General features: G+C 41.7%; 1 protein-coding gene across 1 annotated transcript in view; it reads left to right on the top strand.

The window, feature by feature from the left end:
• Window positions 1-22885, top strand: part of FRAS1 (Fraser extracellular matrix complex subunit 1) — a 689426-nt gene that overhangs the window by 562723 nt on the left and 103818 nt on the right. Inside the window, 12 exon segments of the mRNA XM_030190549.1 lie at window positions 2075-2201; window positions 3666-3692; window positions 3695-3855; window positions 5849-5972; window positions 5975-6001; window positions 14697-14776; window positions 14778-14877; window positions 14880-14960; window positions 16935-17017; window positions 17019-17133; window positions 18457-18576; window positions 20322-20501. Coding sequence (XP_030046409.1) covers window positions 2075-2201; window positions 3666-3692; window positions 3695-3855; window positions 5849-5972; window positions 5975-6001; window positions 14697-14776; window positions 14778-14877; window positions 14880-14960; window positions 16935-17017; window positions 17019-17133; window positions 18457-18576; window positions 20322-20501 — 1225 coding nt within the window.

Here is a 22885-nt window from a genome sequence, read left to right on the forward strand (position 1 = left end):
ACATTGCATCTCTAAGTTCCTAACCTGGAAGGTACTCTTTCTAGTAGTAATTACTTCAGCTAGGAATGAACTTCAAGCAGTAGTAACATATGAACCCTGCACACAGTTCCATCATCACAAGGTTGTTCTTTGGACACATCTCAAGTGCTTACCTAAAGTGATGGTACCTTTTCACTCAAATGCACCTCCCACCTTCTACCCAAAGCCTCCATACTTTACTCTGTAAACAGGCTGTCATATACTACTTGAAAAGAACTGAATCATTCAGAAAATCTACTCAATTTTTATCTCCTCTGACCCAAATAGACCTAGTATGCGAATTACGAAAAGAACTTCAGCAAACTGGCTGTCTTCATGCATTCAATTTTGCTTTGAAAAAGTAGATGTTCCTCTCAGTTCCAAGGAACAATCAAATTAGAGCTACTGTCATGATAGTAGTCTTTAAAGTCAGCCTCACTGAATACCATCTGCAAAGCACCTACATTGTCATATCTTCATGTATTTACTGCACATAATTGTTTGCACAAAGCCTCAGCACAGGATGGTGCCTTTGGCTAAGCATTGCTGGACTGTCTGTCCCTATGAACTAACAACTGTTCCAGTTGATGATGTGAACTGCTCTAAGACTGAGAACCAGTCAGTAGTTTGCCTGACTCAGTACTGCTTGTTGATGGAAAACGAAATGTTGCTCACCTATAACAGATGTTTTCCATAGGCAGCAAATTGATAAGGCATCCAATCCCTCCCACATCTCCGAGAGTTACTTGCACAGAGCTTTGAAATCAGCTGTGATGGTGAGGAGAGTTCTGCGTACAGGATGAACCATGAATGCTACACTGGCTCCCACTTAAAGAATGCATTACGTTCAAAATATGTACCCTAGCTCACAAAATCATTCACAGAGATGCCCCAGCCTACATGTCAGACCTGCTAGACTACCACCCAGGAATGCTAAAAAAATGATCCCGCACATTCCTCAATATTCACTTCCCCAACTGTAAGGTCTAAAATACAAACTAACGCATGCCTCTACCTTTTCCTACTTGAGCACACAATTCTGGAACGCGCTGCCGCACAGCCTGAAAACGATCTATGAACTAACTTAACTTTCGCAAACTACTGAAGACCCATCTCTTTAACAAGGCATACCACAAAGATCAACAAATGTGAACTCCTACAAATATACCCAGAATTGTCTTACAGCATTTGCTTGTCACTCTACTATCTTATTTCATCATTATCATGTTAAACAAGATCCTTATGTAATACTAAATGTATATTCTCTTATACATTTCCAACATTCTGATGTATTGTTAGCCACATTGAGCCTGCAAGAGGTGGGAAAATGTGGGATACAAATGCAATAAATAAATAAATGTACACTTTAGTTCTGAGCTGTGTGAGAGTAGTTCCATTCCCAGCGCCATCAGATGATTTCACCCACTCGTGTGCCGTATCGACCCTGCTGTCTACGGAAAACATCTGTTACAGGTGAGCAACATTGCTATAGGCACATATGTTGCAAACTCTTCCCAGTGCTGCCCATACAGATCCCATGAAAGTAAGTGCAATCTTTTATTTTTATGTATATACCGACATGCAGTTTTGTAACAGCCATTGTCTGTGGGTAATACATGCAGGGAAAGTAATTTTATCACAGGTTGCCTAAGCTGGTAGGCCTACTAGGTGCTGATTTTCAGGCTGTTTTATAAAAGCCCAAACCTGCTGAAATCATGGTTAAAATGCAGCCATGGACATTTACGCCTGAGCAAAAGCTGGTGTAGATTAGTGCAGCTAAAATGTGTACATAGATGTGTATTTTATCATCGACATGCATACTTTGTGACTCTGCCTTCTTTCCACTCAAACTACATCTCAGAACGTGCTTACGTGTGCGTCACTTAAAACTAGGCATTTTCTTGCTACTGGATGTATCGTTACGTGTGGAGTGATTTTTGTAAGAGGTCTTTATTTGCGTACAACGGGTTTATGCACAAAAATTCATTTATTGAATTACCCCTCTGCCCCCCGGGTGCATAGTTCTTTTTTGAGATTTTATAACCTTTATTTGCAGGTTGACGAAGGAGAAAGAATACATATAGCCGCACACCATATTCTAGCCACTGAAACATTCGAGAAACAGCTGATGATTCACATAAGCAGTGCCCCAACTTATGGCTACATTGAAAACACAAAAACAGGTAGAAGTCATGTTCCATTCCTCTTTTGGCAGCTAGGGCTGTGCTGTAACAGTAACCCATACTGTAAAACTAGGGAATGGTTCAGCTGGTGGGTAAGACGTCTGTATTAGGATGTACAAACAGAGGCAGCTGTAATCCCATGGAAGTATAGGAATAGTTTTAAAACCCTATGAGGAGTTTTCAGGTTCATGGTCCTTCGTACTCATGTATTTACAAGACAGATTCTAGATAAATTCCCCATGGAGTTTTCCCCTTTGAAATGTGGAGCCAGCAAGACCGAGGACTTCACATCTGCTTTATGGCAGGTGCAGTGCATGCACGGTAGAGTATGCACAGGGTTTTTCAAAATGAAATCCCCACTTTATTTCCCTTCACCCATTGATCTGTCTTATTTTGGCTGCGTAAGAAAGTGCATGCACAGTTTCACAGATGATGGGGCTAATTTTCAAATCACTTAGACTTTCAAAGTTCCATAGGTTGTAAGTCTAAATGCTTTGAAAATATGCCTCCAGGTGTTTGTCTGCTGATGGGAGCACAGTTTTTAGTCTGAGTAATTTATCAGAATAACTGCAGGTTCAGATTTAAGCTTAGGTAATGTAGACAACTACCTCTGGTACTAGGTTTTGATATGTCCATAGCAGAAACAGGAAGACACCCTCTACGGTAGTGGTTCCCAAACCTGATCCTGGAGGCGCTCCAGCCAGTCAGGTTTTCAGGATATCCACAATGAATATTCATGAGAGAGATTTGCATTCAGTGGAGGCAGGACCAGGTTTGGAACCACTGCTCTACGGAAATCCAAAGGAACCAACGCAGGAGTAGAGAATGACACAATGACAATCCACCAGGGAGATCAAGTTTAAAGCAGCTTTATTAGAGCACCAAAACGAAAAAGACCCGACACGAGCCGTGTTTTGGCAGACACAGCCCGCCTGCCTCGGGTCACTATACACAACTCAATCTCTTAAGACAACTGAGAATAATGCCTGGTGTAGTAGCAAAAGTCATTGTAGCAGCAGTCTCCACAATGCTGCATTGTAAACAGAAGGACACCGTGGACATTTCACAGGTCAGCAATTAACCCCTCCTATGGAATCTCCCTCTAGATGCGCGCTATGAAATTTAGGCGCTCATGTTATAGAATAGGACATGGGCCAAATCCACGCATTATTCCTAATCACTGCCAATTAATTTACATTCAGATCTAAGATCTGTGGGCCAAATTTTGGGATGGGGGGAAGCCCAAATTGTGGGGGTAATCAATTCCTGCACATAAGTTATAGAAGAGTGACTAGCACTAACACATGTTAAAATGCTTGTGTTCTATAACGTATGTCTGCAATCGGCACCTAACTTAGGCACCAGGTTATAGAAGAGAGGTTGCGCTGGCTCATCAGCTGCAGTGGAAAGAATCCTGTTTTATCGGGGTGGTTTACTGCAATGCATTATCTCCTGTGTTTGCAGGTGGGAGATCTGGTGTGGGAGGCAGCAGCCCACAGATATGTCATTCTCCTTCCAGGATATTTTGGAGAACAGCATTTTCTATATCCAAAGCATCCACGAAGGCATTGAACCTACTGATGATGCGTTCAGCTTTTATGTGACCGATGAATCCAGCAAGTCTGAGATGCACACTGTCAGCATCACCATTCAGGTACAAACTGTATTGAAAGGAGGTGGGGGGGGGGGGAAATGCAGTAATTATAAAGTACCACCAGGGTGCATGGCCCAGAAGTAGTTATGGGGTAAGTACTTAAGTAGACTTATCTGGGTAGCAGCACTTGCTACCTGGTTAATTCCCACTGAGACAGATATTCAGTGGCAGTATCCAGGTACTTGAATTGACGGAGTGGCGACAGGTCATGGGAGAATAAATTGACCGACAAGATAAGTGGTGTTTTCACCTAAAGTTATTTAAGACTGACTTTATTACCGGGAGGTTTTTTGCCTGTGATGACAGATAGAACTCTTTAAATCATTGAGCTGTATAGCCAAAAAATACGGAGTCTATTGAGGCTTTTTCCTCCGGTATAACACAGTAGTTATGTGAAGTGCGTTGTTAGGTTTTAAGAAGATAGTACTGTAAGTATCCAGGTACTGCCAGTGAATCCTTTATAGACCATGGCAGTACTATCCGGATGGAGGTGAGGTGGAGATGAGAGTTATCTGTGTAGCAGCAATTTTCAGTGCCACTATCCATATAACTGAATAATTTAGGGAGAGCATAAAAACTATCCTAAGTGTTTCCAGATAATACCAGGCACTCAGTGCTCCTGATATTCAGCAGCCACTATCTGGATACTGCCATTGAATATCTGGATTTTATTGATCTGAGCAGCTGGCATTTAAAAAAAACACACCCCACCATGGGCTGAATATCGAGGGGGGAGGGGAGGGAGAAGATTTTTCTGTTGGAAACCATCTAGCTAAGCATGGGGAGATGAAGTGACTTTCCCAAGATGACTTCATGAAAGGCTTGAGAAGTGCTCGGAGGGCCACAGGTTCGCTCCTTGGTTTTCATACTATAGCAGTACTCGTATCGGCAGTATAAAAAGATCTTTACAAACTGTCATCAACATTAAATACTTGACTATTATTTTCAAGTCTTTAAGCAACATATTTCCATTTTATGGGCTAGAAAGAGGTTTGGATCACCAAGAAAATGGGCAGTGGCTTCTTTGAAGATTTTAGCATAGTGAGTCCTGCTGCTGGTGGGCAAGGTAACTTCTCATTGAACTCCCATCCAGTATCCTGCTCAGCCTCTCCCTTTGCCCACCTGGCATACCACTTTCTCTCCAGTGCCTGAACCAATAATATTTTTAAATAACTGGTTGGCTGTGATAAGTATGTGCAACCAGTTGTGAATTTTTTTGTCTTAGTGCCAGCAGTGGAGAGACAGCAGTGTGCAGGCGGGAAAGTGTTCTGCATGCATGCCAGGAGTTTCCATTTCCATTTCATTTATGATCATAAATGAATCATTCAGCTGTGCACTGGAACTTTAATACACAAACAGTAGGGAAATAGCCCTGCCAGACTTGTCTGGCATTTTGTTAATCTTCTATGAAGTATCGTAAATAGCAAAACAAGTGGGGTTTTTTTTCTCTGATTACAGATAGAAATGTCTATTCCAAAATGTGCTTCTTTTTTAGGGTAGCCACTTTTTTTTTTTAGGGAAAAGTATGTTCATAGTTTTGTTTATTTAAATCTATATATGTATGTAGCTCTCCCAACCTAATCCTGCCCTGTCGATGCCTCCTAAATTCCACAGGTAAAAGTACATACATGCTTTTACCCACAGTAGAGGATAATTTTATGAAAAATCTCCTAGACTTAGAAGGCAAAAGGATGACGATTTCCAGCCTATTTTTTAAAGACACATGGGCACAGGCTTTAAGCTCTCTTACTTGAACTAGTTTCTCAGGGTTTTTAAGTGGGGGGACGTCTGTCACATCTACCAGATCTGAGTTTTTGAGCTGCCTGCCCTGCAGCTGAAAGCACATGGAGAAGAAAATGTTTGAGGTTGCTAGTATTTCTGTCTTTTTTCCATTTGTCTATATTTACAGAGATTTTTTGTTCATAATGGTCACAGCTTTGGTGTGTTTATAAAAGTCAATTAAATAAATACATTTTAACCTGCTTTTTCCTAGAGGAAGAATGACGAAGCTCCAGAGATCTCAGTGTACCCTCTCCTTGTGCTGGACAGCTCCGGAGTAGTAATCAGAAACACCTCTATAGCAGTCAATGACATGGACACACCAGATAATGAATGGGTATCATAGTAACTAAAAAGCCTGACTATGGTACGCTCACCCTTCTTTTATGTGTGTTTATACATATGGGTGGATGTGCATGTGGTATGAATGTTATATTACACAGTGGAGAACACTTTTATAAAGTTATTTGACTGATGATAAATGTTAGTCTATTATTATTCATCAAATTTATGTCCTGCATTAACTGATCCCTCTAAGCAGGTTACAAAGGAACATACATAAATCATAAAAGCATACAAGATACAATAGCTCAAAAACAAATCACAGCATAAAATACAGTTGGATACTGAGTACATAGGTTCAGGTTATCTTTACTTGATATACCGCTGTAAGGAGGGTATCATCATAGCGGTGTACAATATGATTTAAATAACAACACAAAGAGGGAGAGTAGAAGGAGAGGTATGAACTAAGATGGCGGATTGACTAGTTTGTAAGGTTTATGAATTAAAGTTAGCAACTTAAAATGGGCACAATCATCTATAGGCAGCCAATGTTCCTGGTATAATAAGGGGTGACATATCATACTTAAGTTTACCTGTAATCAATTTGACTGTTACAATTTGGATAACCTGGAGACATCATAGTTTTCGTGAATCAAACCATGTGAAGAGAGCATTACAGTAATCAACAGTAGAAATAACCAAAGTATGAACTCAGAATATGAAGTACTGCTGGCTCCAAAAAAGGACGTAAGGATTGAATCTGACAGAGATGGAAAAAGCACATAGAGACATCAGACGATATATGGGAGAAAAAAGTAAAAGCAGAATCTATATTACCGGTGTTGCCACGCAAATCTCCGCTAAGCTTCTGTGGATCCATTCCTTCTGAACAGGATTCCTTTGTGTTTATCCCATGCATTTTTGAATTCCATTACTGTTTCCATCACCACCACCTCCCGCGGGAGGGCATTCCAAGTATCCACCACCTCTCCATGAAAAAATACTTCCTGCCATTTTTCCTGAGTTCCTCCCTTCAACCTCAATTCATGACCTCTAGTTCTTCCGCCTTCCCGTCTCTGGAAAAGGTTTGTTTGTGGAATAATACCTTTCAAATATTTGAACATCTGTATCATATAACCCCTGTTTCTCCTTTCCTCCAGGGTGTACATGTTCAGGTCAATAACCTGCTTATAATCGAAATAGAAAAACGCCTATATTGTGACCCAAATCGGGAGATAGACGTTTATCTCACAAAAACGAATAAAGCGGTATAATCAAAAGGCGAATTTGGACGTTTTCAACTGCACTCCGTCGCGGATGCGGACAAAGTTGATGGGGGCGTGTCGAAGGCGTGGTGAAGGCGGAACTGGGGCGTGGTTATCGGCCGATCAGAGATGGGCGCCTTCGCCGATAATGGAAAAAAAATATGCGTTTTTAGCGAGAATTTAGGGCCACTTTTCCTGGACCCTGTTTTTCCACGAATAAGGCCCCAAAAAAGTGCCCTAAATGACCAGATGACCACTGGAGGGAATCGGGGATGACCTCCCCTGACTCCCCCAGTGGTCACAAACCCCCTCCCACCACAAAATATGCAGTTTCACAACTTTTATTTTCACCCTCAAATGTCATACCCACCTCCCTGGCAGCAGTATGCAGGTCACTGGAGCAGTTATTAGGGGTGCAGTGGACTTCAGGCAGGTGGACCCAGGTCCATCCCCCCCCCCCCACCTGTTACACTTGTGCTGGTAAATGGGAGCCCTCCAAACCGCCCCCCAAACCCACTGTACCCACATGTAGGTGCCCCCCTTCACCCCTTAGGGCTATAGTAATGGTGTAGACTTGTGGGCAGTGGGTTTTGAGGGGGATTTCGGGGGCTCAACACCAAAGGGAAGGGTTATATGCACCTGGGAGCTGTTTACCTTTTATTTGTTTTTGTAAAAGTGTCCCCTAGGGTGCCCGGTTGGTGTCCTGGCATGTGAGGGGGACCAGTGCACTACGAATCCTGGCCCCTCCCACGAATACATGTCTTGGAGTTATTCGTTTTTGAGCTGGGCGATTTCGGTTTCCATTATCGCTGAAAAACAAAACGCCCAGCTCAAAAAAAGATAAACGTCCATGTTTTTCGAAAATACGGTTCGGTCCGCCCCTTCACGGACCCGTTCTCGGAGATGGACATTTCCGTTCGATTATGCCCCTTCACGTCTCTCGTACATCTTGTAACGCAAATCCCATACCATTTTTGTATCTTTTCTTTGCACCGCTTCAGTCTTTTTACATCCTTAGAAAGATATGGCCTCCAAAACTGAATACAATACTCCAGGTGGGGCCTCACTAATGACTTATACAGGGGCATCAACACCTCCTTTCTTCTGCTGGTTACACCTCTCTCTATACAGCATAGCATCCTTCTGGCTACAGCCACCGCCTTGTCACACTGTCTTGGTCATCTTCAGATACTCTGATACTATCACCCCAAGATCCCTGTTCCTGCTTGTGCATATCAGACTCTCACCTAATACATACATTGCCCTTGGATTTCTGCTCCCTAAGTTCATCACTTTGCACTTCTTTGCATTGAATTTTAATTGCCAACATTAGACCATTCTTCTAGCTTCTTCAGATCCTTTTTATGTTTTCCACTCCCTCCAGGGTGTCCACTCTGTTACAAATCTTAGTATCATCCACAAAAAGGCAAGCTTTACCTTCTAACCCTTCGGCAATGTCACTTACAAATATATTGAACAGAATCAGCCCCAGCACCGATCCTTGAGGCACTCCACTACTTACCCCTCCCTCCTCCAACCACCACCCTCTGGCATCTCTCTGTCAACCAGTTCCTAATCCAGCTCACCACTTTGGGTCCGATCTTCAGCCTGTCAAGTTATTCAAGAGTCTCCTATGAGGTACCGTGTCAAAGGCTTTGCTGAAATCTAAGTAGATTACATTGATCGCACGTCCTCTATTCAGTTCTCTGGTCACCCAGTCAAAGAATTCAATGAGATTGATTTGGCACGATTTACCTTTGGTAAAACCACGTTGTCTTGGATCTTTCAACTTATTGGATTCCAGGAAATTCACTATCCTTTCCTTCAACGTTGCTTCCATTACTTTTCTAATAACCAAAGTGAGGCTTACGGCCTGTAGTTTCCAGCTTCTTTTCTGTCACCACTTTTGTGAAGAGGGATCACATCCGCTCTGCTCCAATCCCAGGACCATCTCCATCCTTCTTAAATAGATTATAGCCTGGTATGTTTGCATCCCATTCATGGGAATCATTGAGCCATTTCTCCGTGATTGCAACAATGTCTAAGTCTGCCTCTAACATCAGGTTTACAGATCATGAACTTTGTTGCTTAAACAGCGAGCATTTCTGGACATCACTTTCCATCTACATTTCAGTGGCATTTCATCTTCTGTTTAGTTTTTTGTTTAGTCTCACTTCCTGCTGTGTCAATAAGGAGTGATTTGCTAAGATTGTTGTTTTCATTGCTTTCTTTTCTACTGACACATCTTGTCTTTAGCTTTAGCTGGGGGTGACCACTGGAAGTGATGTGCCTCCATATGCCACCCCCACCTTCTAGTTTAAATGCCTAGAAACATATTGTCTAAATTTCTCCCCAAGGATTTTTTTTCCTGCTACAGTGAGATGTAGCCCATCATTACAATATAGTATTTTGTTTTTCCATGTATTGCCCCAAAACTGGTTCAATGGCGTCTCGAACTGTGGGTGCGTGTGCCGAAGGGGTGTGCACAAGGAACAGGAGCTTCTGGGGGCGACCCTTTAAAATATTGGTCTGGTTAATAAAGGGGGCTTCCGATTTACCTAGGTCATTTTTGTCATTTTTTTATTTTGAACTAATCGGCCTTTGCTTATTCTCAACCAATATTCCAGATAATCACCACCACCTCCTCTATCCCTGTTATTTGGGTTGAAGAAACAAGATATTCCCAGGTGTTGGTTATCTCAACAGAAAAATTGCTGCCATAGTCGTTATGTGATCCTTGTTCTCAGAGGTTTTGCTGCTACTACCTGTTCCTCCATCAATACTATAGAAAAAAAAAAAAAATCCCCAAAGGAGAAACAATACAGCTTCAAAATCCAAAAATAGTCAATCCTAAAACAAAAATAGGATTGGATGTCGTATATCAAATAACTCTAGATAATTTATGTAGGGGGCCTGAAGAGAGTTCAGTATAGGCTGTACATAGCCAGGGCATATCTTTCAGTGAGTCTAGCTGCCAACAGCAGCTCACTTTTAAGCTCTATACATCATATAACACTTTCTAAATTCAAGTCCCCAATATTTTTTGTGAATGACAGTTTGAATTATATGATATCCCACACCTATCTATAAATCTGTGTTTGTAATATAATACTAGTAAAGAAAGCCCCGTTTCTGATGCAAATGAAATGGGGGCTAGCAAGGTTTTCTTCTGTGTGCATGTGGGAGTGTGTGTGTCCCCTGCCCTCTGCCCTCTCTCCCCTCCCCACTCTGAGTCCTTCACTGTTACAGAGAGAGCGATTTGATTTCGTGCTTTGCTGTGTTTGTTCCTTCACTGTTTGTGTTACAGAGAGAGCAAGGGCGGGGCAGACACTCATAGGGAAACCGGATATCTCTCCCCCTTCACAACTTCCGGCTGGAAGCTTCATAGAACGTTGGTGGTGCCTTTATATATAGAGATTTTTTTGCTCTAAGGCATCAATACAAAAACTAGACCCTCTAAAAACCCTGGGGGCATCTCCCCTCCCGGAAGTGCAATTTTGGTCTCTCTTCACAGAAACACAACTGAATGAAGTGTACACTAAGCACAGAAAGGTGTAAAAAAGGACAGAACCAAAACTTAGCTTTCCAAATTAGTTGCAGTTTCACTGTCCATTCCCTCACGTCCAACAGAAATTTCTGTTTCAAGTCCTTCCTCAGGGACGCCAGTGCCACCTTCAGTTGCGTCTGTTGACTACCTGTTCCTCAGCATCTTACGCTAGCAAATCTTCTTACGTTTGGTCTCCTCAATTGTCCGCTCCGTTCAATCTAAGACGCATTAGTTCATGATCTCATTTCGACTCATAACTTGAATTTACTGTCTTACAGGAACTTGGATCCGTGACTGTGAAGAATCCTACTTATATCAATGTGTGCCTCCAAATTATACAGTTTTTCATACAGCTAGGACATGTAAAAGGGGAGGAGGAGTACAGTCTGTTTATCGTCTCTTCTTCAGGCAGTGGAACTTCCAGTTACTGATTTTTCAGCATCCGGAACTTGTAATGTTAAAATTTCTGCTCCTTCACCTTTTAAATTTTAATGATTTGCGATTTACATCTGGCTCCCTCAAAACATACCTTTGGGAAATCTTCACAAAAACATTAGCTGATGCCCGCTACTCTATTTGCAAATCTCATTATTGTGGGTGATTTTAATATCCATAAAGATGATGCTCATTCTTCTAGGGCTTATCATTTCTGTCTTTCTTGGAAGATATTCAACTAGTCAGTTGATCACTTTTCCCACTCTCATAGCAAGCCACACATTAGACCTAATTATGATTCAAGAAGAGTCTACCACACTTAGCTTTTAATATATACAGACACAATGTTACCTGGATGGATCATTTCCTATTACTTTCCACTATCCAGTTTACCCTTTTTTCTGAATTGACTGAACAGACCTGCTCCTTATATTCTTCTCAGTTTGTGTATTGAGATTCTGGCACTCTTTCCCAGGTCATTTTCTGATATGGCATTAGAAAAGGCAGCTGTATGCTGACAATCAACTTAAAAGCCTATTTCAGACCACAGGAAAATACTGATGGATGATAGAGTTAGAAATCATTGTCATCCTAGAAAATCTCCGTGGTTTCTTCACAGCTTACTAATATTGAAGTATCAATTACGTAGAGCAGACGCCTATAGCGGAAAAATTATGAAAGTTATGCCTTGAAACCAATCATTCAGGAGATTATCGCTCCGTTACAATTATGAACTTAGGGCCCCTTTTTACAAAGAGGGCTTGCCGCTTGCTAAAAGGGAAGTACCCGCCAGGCTACCGTATAATCGGTGCTACAAAAATATTTTATTTTTGTAGCACCAGTGTGTACACAGGACGGTAATCGGCAGTGCCGTGCGCTGCCGGTTAGCGTGGGAGACCTTGCTACCACCTCAGAGGTGGCGGTAAGGGCTTCCCCCAAAAATAGCTGCGGGCAATGCTTCATTTGCTGCATGGCGATTTCCTGAAAAAAGACCTACCTTTACCCGCTGGCGGTTAAAGGGGCCTCAGCACTCATCAAAACATGCCAACCGCCAGCACAGGCCCCTTTTTGCAGCAGCTTGGTAAAAGGGGCCCTTAAACATTACCAAAAAGAATTATTTATCAAAACAATTAGTAACTCCTCTAACCCAACTAGGAAGTTGTATAAAATTGTTTCCGACCTCACTCATAAATTGAATGTTAGTCATAATTTTCCTTCAGCTACTGCTTTGGCTAATTATTTTCAATTGAAAATTTCTAGTTTACAGTTATCGTTACCTCCATTTTGGATCTTTATTTGCATACTTTTATTGAGACTTTAGATTTCATCAGTTGTTCCGCATATTAGAGCAATTTCAATGTCCCATCCCTTACCATCTTAGAAAAGACAATCAATGATATCTGTCATGAAATGCCTAGCCATCTGCCTGGGGCTATCCCACAGCCACTTAGAGCGTCTATCCCCAGCACACCTCAGGTCCGCTTGCACCTATCGCTTATGCTCTACACTAGCACCCTCCTCCCACCAACTGGGTCACAACCTGCCTCTGAGCAAGTCTCCCACTCTCAAATTATCCCCAATGATTCTTAGGTTACTGGGGCCACTCTCCCAGTGGCCCACAGTCCTAGAAAAGCAATTCACAGGACCCAATACACAGTCCAGACAGCAGAGTTAACAAACTGAAAAAAATGTTTATTGTCTGAAAATACTTATTTTGTGTTTGGCATTGTGTTCTGTGTGAGTGACCAAGGTATTCGTTAGCATGATTTTCTAATAGTATTCTATAGTAATTTGGCTTGTTCAGTTTCTCGATAGATGTATTGATATTTTAGGGCCCCTAATCTGTCATAGGTAGGATCCTTGTTTTGGATGTTAGTGTTGGTATGGTAGATTTTCTCAAGCTTCTGAGTGACTTTTTGTTTCCATAGATTTTTGCATTTCTTTACAATATGTCTGTTATATGAGATAACACTAGAAACAAAAACTTTTTGTATGGTTAGTTTTATGGGAAGTGTCCTTTTCTCTGCTCCCTCTGTTGGGGGAGGGTCAGGGGTTCAGTGGCTGCAGAACATTAGGGAAGCATATGTGTGTTGAGGAACCGTGATCAATGAGGGATAAAGAATGCAGCCTCTCATACTTCCCTTAACCCTCAATGTGGGCTGTAGCCACTGAGACTGCACTACTACCCTCTTTGAAAGTTATTGGGAGTGGGGCAGGGATGGGGCATGGGTGCATCAGATGGCAGATTTTTCTCTAGTGCCTACCCATCCAACCTGTTGGCCCACCCAAAAATTGCCTTCTGACTCATGGCACTACACAGCGGCCCTTGGGATTTTCTGAAACTTTTCAGCTGTTCATCTTTACAAACAGGGATTCTCAATTATAGATATGAAAGTCATCTTCAGACTTAATATGCACTGGGTGTATTAGTTTCTTTGTACTCTACTGGAGGAAAGGGTACTTAGAAAATAAAGATCCTGGTCAACAGATGTGCAGTGAGTGAGGGAAAAGACACCCTCACATGATCTGTTTTCATGTATACTGCTTTCCTCAATGTGTTGGCAGAACAGTCATGACACGGAATGTATTTTGATTTGGAGTCAATAAATTAGCAAATGAGCATTTTGAATGTAAAAGTGGAGTTTTTCTAGAATTGTTGATAATAGCAAAGTAAATCCCATTATTTAAGGATAATGTAATGGTTTAAATGTTGCACACTGTACTAACTTGCTTGCAACAATAGTCTTTTACAGAAAAGGGTGGGGAAAACACACAGAGGTTTTAACAAGGGTGTGCATTCAGGGTTCGGATTCTATAAATAGCATTCAAAAATGGGCGCTGGAAAAGATTGGCGCTAAGCATGATTCCATAAAGAGGGCTCACCCTTTGTAGAATTATGCTTAGCCCCAATTCCCGCACCCCTTAGACCTGCTGAACCTGATATAATGCTAGCACCTAAGTTGGTTGCACTGACCTATTATTCTGTAACAATGAGCTCAACTTTTAGGAACGCTCCTGACACACCCATAGCCTCTCCCATGGCCATACCGTGTTTTGAGTTGTATGCTAAGGGATTTGGGCAGCAAGTATTATAGAATAGCATGCAGCCAGATGCACATGTAGATCTTAATTGGTGCCAATTAACATCAATAAGTGGTTGCTAGTGGCCAGGTTAAGTTGCACATGTGTCCTCAGGATCATGCCCAAATTTGGGCACCATATATAACATCTGGGGGTTGTGTATACATTCTGTCATTTGAGCACTAAAAAAGTGCACACAAAATTAATTGTATGTACATAAACCCATGCATGTTCCTGCATAAAGTTAATTACGTATGAAATTGATTTACACATAAAAAGTTTTGTGCTACTAAAATTTGTTTTGAAATGAAGGTGTGAAATGAACTAAAAAAACACCCAAAAACTGAGAAAAATTTGTAAAAATCCAAAAATGAACTGAAAATGTTTTGTCTGTGCATATCCTTATAATGTTTAATGATTGCTCTGTTATAATATTGATGTTCTCTCAGGCCACTTACGCAGGCGCCAGTTTTATTCAGAGCCCCTGGGAAACGGCCGCATTCTGTCTCAAGGTTCCTCCTTCACCTATTCAGGACATTCTGGATGAGCTAATTATTTATACGCTCAGTAGCCTGAGTGCACAATGGGATGAGTTCAGTTTCTCACTGACGGATGGCCTGCAACTGAGAACAGACGGCTGGAGATTTCCATGCAGCTGCCAAAGAATGAGTCACCACGACTGGCTGTGAACAGGGGCCTGCAGCTTTCTGCTGGTATGTAAGTTCTAACCATCAGTATATGGAAATCACCTCCATGAATCCCCAACAGAACAATGATCAGTTAGTGGAAAGCAACCTGTCAGGAAACTGATGTCAGTGGTTGCCATAAGGGGAGACATAGGAAAGCGACCAATCCACAAGACAGACAACCACAAAGAAGTAGAAGGAATGAGCCATGGATGTTGGTGAACCAAAGAAGAGCAATTTATTAAAAGTAGACCTGACATGGACTATTCACCAACACACCTGTCTGTGGCCTATTCGCTCATCTTCTTTCCGGCAGCATAAGGGGAGAGCCTGAAGTTGTTATAAGGGATCCAATATAACAAGACTGAGAAATATCTGGTGGTAAACCCTGGATTATATAAGAATCCTTCTCTCAGCATTGATCCTTATATTCTAAGGACCTATTTTTATGTGTATATATGGTGGGGCAATTTTTTAAGCATCTACTTGACCATGTAAAATGTTGCTACCCACTCAAGATGCTTGTGAAAACTACTCCTTAGAGGGCAATTTTAAAGACATTTCCACATGAAAACCAGTGTTGTTATGCACAAAAGTATATTTTATAAATTGCCATAGCAATATGCTGGTGAAGTTTTATGTATACAGCTTGAAAGTGAATAAATGTACTCAGACTTAGGGGAGGCATTCCTGAGGATTGAGATTGGGGAGGGGGTAAGCGCTTAGATGAGTGTTTTAATTTTTATTTTAAAACAATGCATAAACATGTACATAAAGTCAGGAAATCTTTGTGTGCCAGACAGTAGGCATAAGTGTGTTTCATACAAATTTCCTGGGGTAATTTTCAAAATGAAAGTATGCACATACTTCTGTTTTGAAACGTCAAAGACACACACCACATGTACTATTTACCCATCTGTGCAGTAATAAAATTACCATCATACTAAGAGTTGCCTATTAATAGTGGAAAATATTTAAGAGTGGTATATAATGAGAAAAGATAAACTTATAGGTAAGTCAATTACTTTTGCATCTATATTCCCAAACAGCAAAATCCAATCCAAATAAATAAAAAAAAATAGGTAAATATTAACCAGAAGAATTTTATCATTCAGGGTCCGATATTCAGTGAGAGTTAACTGATTAGGAATGGCCGCTGAATGGTTAACTCACATCTTGGCAGATAACCATTATTTTCGTTGGCATTTAACCATGAAAATGCCCGGTTAACACCAAAAATAAAGCCAGCGATGTTGGGGGTGTTCGGGGGGAGTGACCAGTTAAGTCCCGATGTTCGGAACTTAAACTGCCGCACACTTAGCAGCCAAGTAGACCCTCTGTTTATGCAACCTTATCTTTGCCTGCTGAGCCATAGCTAGTTAAGTCTGAATATCAACTTAATCAGTCACTTGTTAGCTGGCATTGAGAAACCCAGATATGCAATGCTGATCACCGGAAACAGCCAAACATTGAATATCTGGATTGAACGCTGCCCATGGGTAGTCAAAGTGCTGCATACCTCTGGCTGAATATTGGGGGAGGGGGGTGTCAGTGTTTAATCAAAACTTCCAAGCTCTTGTGCATTTCAGAAAGGGCAGTGGTCTTGAGAGGAAATTTTAATATCAGAGGCAGATAAAGAGCCATTGAGTGGAGAAGTTAACCAGTTAGTTTTAACTAGATAACTATCAAGATATTCAGCTATAGATGACCAGATAAAGTTGAGGAAGAATATCAAGTTAATTCTAACAGTGTACAAACATTAATGCAGTTAGTAAATATGTCCTATGTAAAGCTGCTACTCAGAAGCTAGAAACAAGCTTTCGGTGTATAACAAGATGAATCATGGCAGAGTAAGTACAGCTGTGCATAAAATGGCAAAAATAAATATAGGTAAAATATGTAAACTGTTAGAAAAACAACATCTTCATTATTTAGCAACCAAAGATCTGGCCAGTAATGTGTGAGATGCATCTCAGCAATTTGTCGTTGACTGTCATCTAGGTTCTGGTGCCCAAATCACAGATCAGCACTTGAAAGCTGCAGATATTGATTCAGATGTCTTGAAAATCAGATATAACTTGAAGAAAAGACCCTGTGGTAGGACATCTGCAGATGGCAAGCGGTGAAAGTTTTGCACCAATTTCCATGAAGGGACCAGTCAAAGCTTTACCCAGGCTGACCTCAATAAAGGTGAGCAAAGGTCTTGTACAATGAAGTGTATTTCTTATCATGGTTGGAAGAAGTGTAAGAGGATAAAGATGAAAGGTTAATTTGGGCATGTATAAGAAGGTACACTCCCACTGAGAGCATACATTTATGAGGATGATGGTGTTTTACTTGCAGCATTCTCTGCCATCAACACATATAGCTCCCATCTCGTTCCTCTGTCAGTCTGTCCATAGTCTGCACCTTCTACTTTCAAAAACATCATCGTCCCAGCTGCATTATCCACTTTAGTATTCAGTCTCTGTCCCAGGGTTCTGGTCTTCCTACCACTGTGGTGTTGCTGTCATAAATTATGACGGACCAAATTAGCTCATCCTCTCTGCTCAGCTGAGATTCTTCTGCTTCAGATAAATGAACATATAAATTTATATGTGCACCCAAACACCAGCTCCCCTACCCCTGTGTCTTTCACTTACCCATATATACTTGATATAAACCTATCCGGATATAAACTGAGATAACTATTCCCCTAAAAAAGGAGGGGGGGGATTGTTAACTTGAATATAAACAGAGGGTTTATATTCAAGTAGTCTTCTCCTTTTCCCCTCCCCCATGGTGTCCAGAATTCCTCCATCCTTCTTTTCCCTTTCTTCCCTCCTTCATACCCACCCACCCCCCAAACAGAGAGAGCCCCCTCTCAACACACAGGACGTTCTGCCAGTAACAGTTCCAATCCCAGAATGGCTGACGTGACTTCCAATGTCAGTCTTGCAAGATTGCCGCTGGAAGTCACAACAGCCATTTTCAATGAGGAGAACAGCATGGGCAGGTACGCATGAGAATAGCTCCTGCCCCAACTCTCCACTAGAAATAATAGGCCCGAGGGAAGGGCGGGCCTACAGGTGTGTCAGGAGGAGAGGTTGGCAGCGGTAGAGGAGGGATGGCATGGGGGAGGGTAGGAAGTAACACTGGACACCACGAGGGAGGGGGGAATGTGGAGGTATGCCAGCTGACTCGAGTATAAACTGAGATTTAAATTTTGTCCCTTTTTTTTTTGCCAAAAATCTCAATTTATACTTGAGTATATACGGTAGCTCTCAACCCTTCCCTACCACTTCTCTCTTCATCTTTCCCCCATGCATGCCTAGAATTTGATAAAAATGCTGGTCTTCATAACCTGTACTGGTAGGCTGTTTCAGGCTTTGTCATCTTCAACTTTGATTCCTGCAAGACCAGTATATAATCAACACCCATATTAAATAACTATGGTTTGTGCATTACTGATACAATAAATAGTGCCTGTTGTTACTATACAATGTGCCTCTGCTTATTAATTTGCTTTTTGGGCTGTTTACAGGGCAAGTGGAATACAGGCACAAGAAGGGGGAGCCTGGAGGTAATTTTGCATTCAAATTTGATGTGATTGATGCAGAAGGCAACCAACTGATTGACCAATCTTTTCACATTAGTGTGTTAGGTGAGCATTCTTTTAATCTTATTCTGTCAGCATTTGTGTTTTAATTTACAAGAGTTCTTGGGTTCATTTGCACCAAACTGGTGAGCTCTTTACAGAGGGAACAGGCCACTTTTAAGGAAACCATAAATCTGTTTTTTTTTAAACGTGGGATGATACTAGCACAAAATATCTAGGCAAATATACAATGCAGTAGGTATAAAACACATGCCTAATATCTGAAGTGATTTTCCTATAACAAAAAACCTTATTAGATTCAGCTGGATCTGACACTTGAATCAGGGCTCAAAAGTAGGTCCCAGCTTGTAGATGTACAGAAGGTAGTCTCAGCCTGCAGTTTGGGGTCTGTGCAACTATTTTACTCCATATAATTTTAAACAGCAGTGACTAGCCTAGCATGGATACTTCCGTTTGTATGCTAAACTGAAGAGAAAGGACATTAGAAGGTACTTTCTTGAGACTCTGCTCTTACAGGTGTCCTTTTGAAGCCTGTGAAGACCTAACCTAGTCTGCCTCCAAACAACTCTTCCAACCTGCTTTAAAAAAAATTCTTAAGGGAGCAATTTTAAACTATTCCTGGGGCTCTCGAGCTCACAGGCACATGGACTCATGAGTCTGCGAGCTACTGAAGGAGTTGCTTTTTGAAAATGGAGCCACAAGGACTGCATGCACCTTGCATCTGGTTTGAAAGTGCACATACTGCAGCCTTTGTATATGCAGATTAATCTCTTGCATATTCATTGTGGATATGCTAAAAATGAAAACCACTGGCTATGGGTCCCCAGGGAAGTTTAGGGAAACCCTATTCTGTGTATTTATTTCAGCTCTTGAAATGCAGCATCCATTTAGTCAATGCATCTTTGTTAAAGAGTAAACATGCTGCCTGAGATACCTAGGGAGAAGTTCTGTAATAGTGTGCCTGTATTTAGGTGACTAACGAGTGCCTGATAGGAGCCTATTTGTTAAAGGAAAGTAAGCGCCTACTTTCCTTATAGACTACTGGCATAACCAGATATGTGTGTATGGGCGTAGGTACAAGCATTTATGCCAGCCATAGGGCTAGTGTAAATGCTTGCTCCTAAATGCTGGAAGTACACATGAAACTTATTGTATTCTATAAGTGTATGTGTGAATCCCGCCCACACTCTGTCCATGTGTACACCCATCAGTCAACTATGTCAGTGGTTCCCAAACCTGGTCCTGGAGGCACCCCAGCCAGTCAGGTTTTCAGGATATCCACAATGAATATTCATGAGGGCAATTTGCATGCCCTCCCTCCACTGATGGAATGCATCTAGGATCAGGCTTGAGAACCACTGAACTATGTGCATGTAAGATATGTGCGCATTTACAGAATAGAGCTTTGGTGGATTTTGACATTTACATATATGCTGGTATTCTAATCATTTACACATATAATGGACATGTAAATCTTAGTGCCTTATTTATAGGATACCCCCATAGTTTCTGTGTAAGTAAGTGTCAAAGCAGCCATTCCCAACCCAGTCCTCAGGGCATACCTAGTCCCATCAGGTTTTCAAGTTATCTACAATCAATATTTATGAGTTAGATTTGTATGCAGTTGAGGCAGTGCATGCAAATCTATCTCATTCATATTTATTGTGGATATCTTGAAAATCTGATAGGACTAGGTGTGCCCCGAGGACTGGGTTGAGAATGGCTGGTCTAAGGCAAGGGAGCTGTGTATATTCTTGTATCTACAGCAACCTATGTTTTGATGCTTTCAGAAAACAAACTGCCACCATCTGTCACTGTTAACAAAGGCTTGGTTGTGGACGAAAACTCAGTGAAGAAAATCACAACTCTGCAGCTATCAGCCACTGACCAGGACAGCGAGCCCGGGGAACTCCTTTATCAAATCGTTAAGCAACCCCAGCTGGGTTATCTGGAACATGCAGCATCACCAGGCATGTAATACTTTCACCATTGTTCACTTTGGAGCATTTGGGGGGGGGGGGTTGTCCAAATGAGGGTTTTGTACATTCTATAACTGGAATGAATCTCATTCTCCAGCTCCAGCAGTGGCACAACAGTGATGTAGCTGGCGGGGTCCCCAAGCCCTGACAGATAAAGACTCCTGCTAATAAACACAAACCAGGACTCAAAAGCCACCTACTGCGAGTAAGTGTAATAATAAACAGTTATTTCACCCGTATGTGATCAATAATTTTATGTGTACAGTACCCTCAGATATAAACCACCGTGACTGCAGTCAATAATGCTGCTACAACGTGGCATAGCACTTCTTTCATTGGGTAACTCTTACTATATTTTTTTGGGTAAACAGCAACCTCTGCTCATATTTTTTGCATCCCAATCACCACAGTGCTATAAAATCACTTATACATTTGTTTAAAAGATTACATATACTAGGTGAAAAAAACTGTTCACTTATCTCGTGAGTTCTTGCCTCTCCGGCAGAACTGTGTTGCCTTGCTGAAACAATTAGCAATTGCCTTCCCCTGGATCCGCCCGACTCCGCGGGGTTTCAAAACAATTTCCTCAGGGACAAAGGGTTAAGGCTACATAAATCGCTTCTTCTTCTTTATTCTGTCTCAAGCAACACAGTTCTGCCGGAGAGGCAAGAACTCACGAGATAAGTGAACAGTTTTTTTCACCTAGTATATGTAATCTTTTAAACAAATGTATAAGTGATTTTATAGCACTGTGGTGATTGGGATGCAAAAAAATATGAGCAGAGGTTGCTCTTTACCCAAAAAAATATAGTAAGAGTTACCCAATGAAAGAAGTGCTATGCCACGTTGTAGCAGCATTATTGACTGCAGTCACGGTGGTTTATATCTGAGGGTACTCTACACATAAAAATTATTGATCACATACGGGTGAAATAACTGTTTATTATTACACTTACTCGCAGTAGGTGGCTTTTGAGTCCTGGTTTGTGTTTATTAGCAGTTGAATGTTACCAGAGACATTGATATTGTGAACTCGTTTTCAGATAAAGACTCCTGGCATCTCTCTCTCCAGGAGATTAGGGAGTCACTTAACTCCACTCCTCTGACCCCTCCTTCCCCCTGTACATTTAAATTCTTTAATTCTTCACTGGCAGAGAACAGCACATTCCCCCTGCTCGCGCTGGCCCGAGCCTTGCCTTTGATGCAACTTCCTGTTTATAGGACCAGGAAGTTGCTTAGAGTGAAGTTCAGAGCCAGCGTAAGCAAGGGGAACAAGTTGTTGCTCACTGCTGCTGAAAACTTAAAGGACAAAGGTATCAGGTGGAGGGTCAGGGGAGAAGAGTTACATTAGTGACCCCTCCCCCAGTTGCCCTTGGAGGGGAGGGAGAGATGGTGAGCGGGATTGTCGTACCCACCCACTTGGTGGCTCAGACCTGCACAAAATTGGTTTTCCGGTTTACACCTCTGATGTTGGGTATGATCTCAAGTTGTTAGATTTACTGCTGATGCTCTTGTTAATACTTGCATTAAGACCACTTGACAGTAGAGGGCGCATATGCAATAATAGATTTTGTCACAGAACAGTGTGTTTTAAAGCCTATAGAGTTTATTCAGTTGTGAACGCTACGTACGACTGGTAGCGCTATAGAAATGATTTATAGTAGTAGTAGTAGTATTGGGTATTTCCTGAAGTGTATTTCTCTAGTTTGGCCAGCAGGTGGTGCATGTTTATGTTTTGAAGCTGCTGCAGAACCAAGGCTGTTTTCTTTGCTTAAGGAAAGGCAGTCTGTAGTATACTTTCAAACCTGTTGTTCTGGGCTCTGATTGGCCCAGGAGATCAGTTTCATTTGGAATGTACTGGCTTTTGCCCCAGTCTTAGCCAGGGAGCAGATCTCTTTGCTGAAGCCCTGTGATCAGTTATATTTGATAATCTGTGAGCAGCATATTTCCTGATCTCCCCAGGTACTTTTTAGAAAGTAAACAAATGTTTAGATAGTTTTATAATTGATACATATTTCAGTTACCTGTTATTTTTCTGCTGATTGCACTTTTTCTGTTTCACTGTTCAATATTTTTATGACAATAAATACTATTAGTTTGTTGTCTCTGCCTGTCTGGACTGATAAAGAATCCTGGTGGTTTGTGTGTTGGGTCTGTGAGTAACCAGAAAGTAACCCAGCTGAGGTTGCTTTCTGGGAACTGTGGTACCACTAGGAGTTTGGCTCCTGTAACCTAGAAATCACTAGGGATAATTTGAGAGCGGGAGACTCACCCAGAGGCGGTTGTGACCCAGTCAGTTGGAGGAGGATTCTAGTTTAGAGCACAAGTAGCAGGTGCAGGCGGACCTGACCTGTGCTGGGAATAGACTCTCTTAA

Source organism: Microcaecilia unicolor, chromosome 2 (genome assembly GCF_901765095.1).
Source record: "Microcaecilia unicolor chromosome 2, aMicUni1.1, whole genome shotgun sequence".
Lineage (NCBI taxonomy): Eukaryota > Metazoa > Chordata > Amphibia > Gymnophiona > Siphonopidae > Microcaecilia > Microcaecilia unicolor.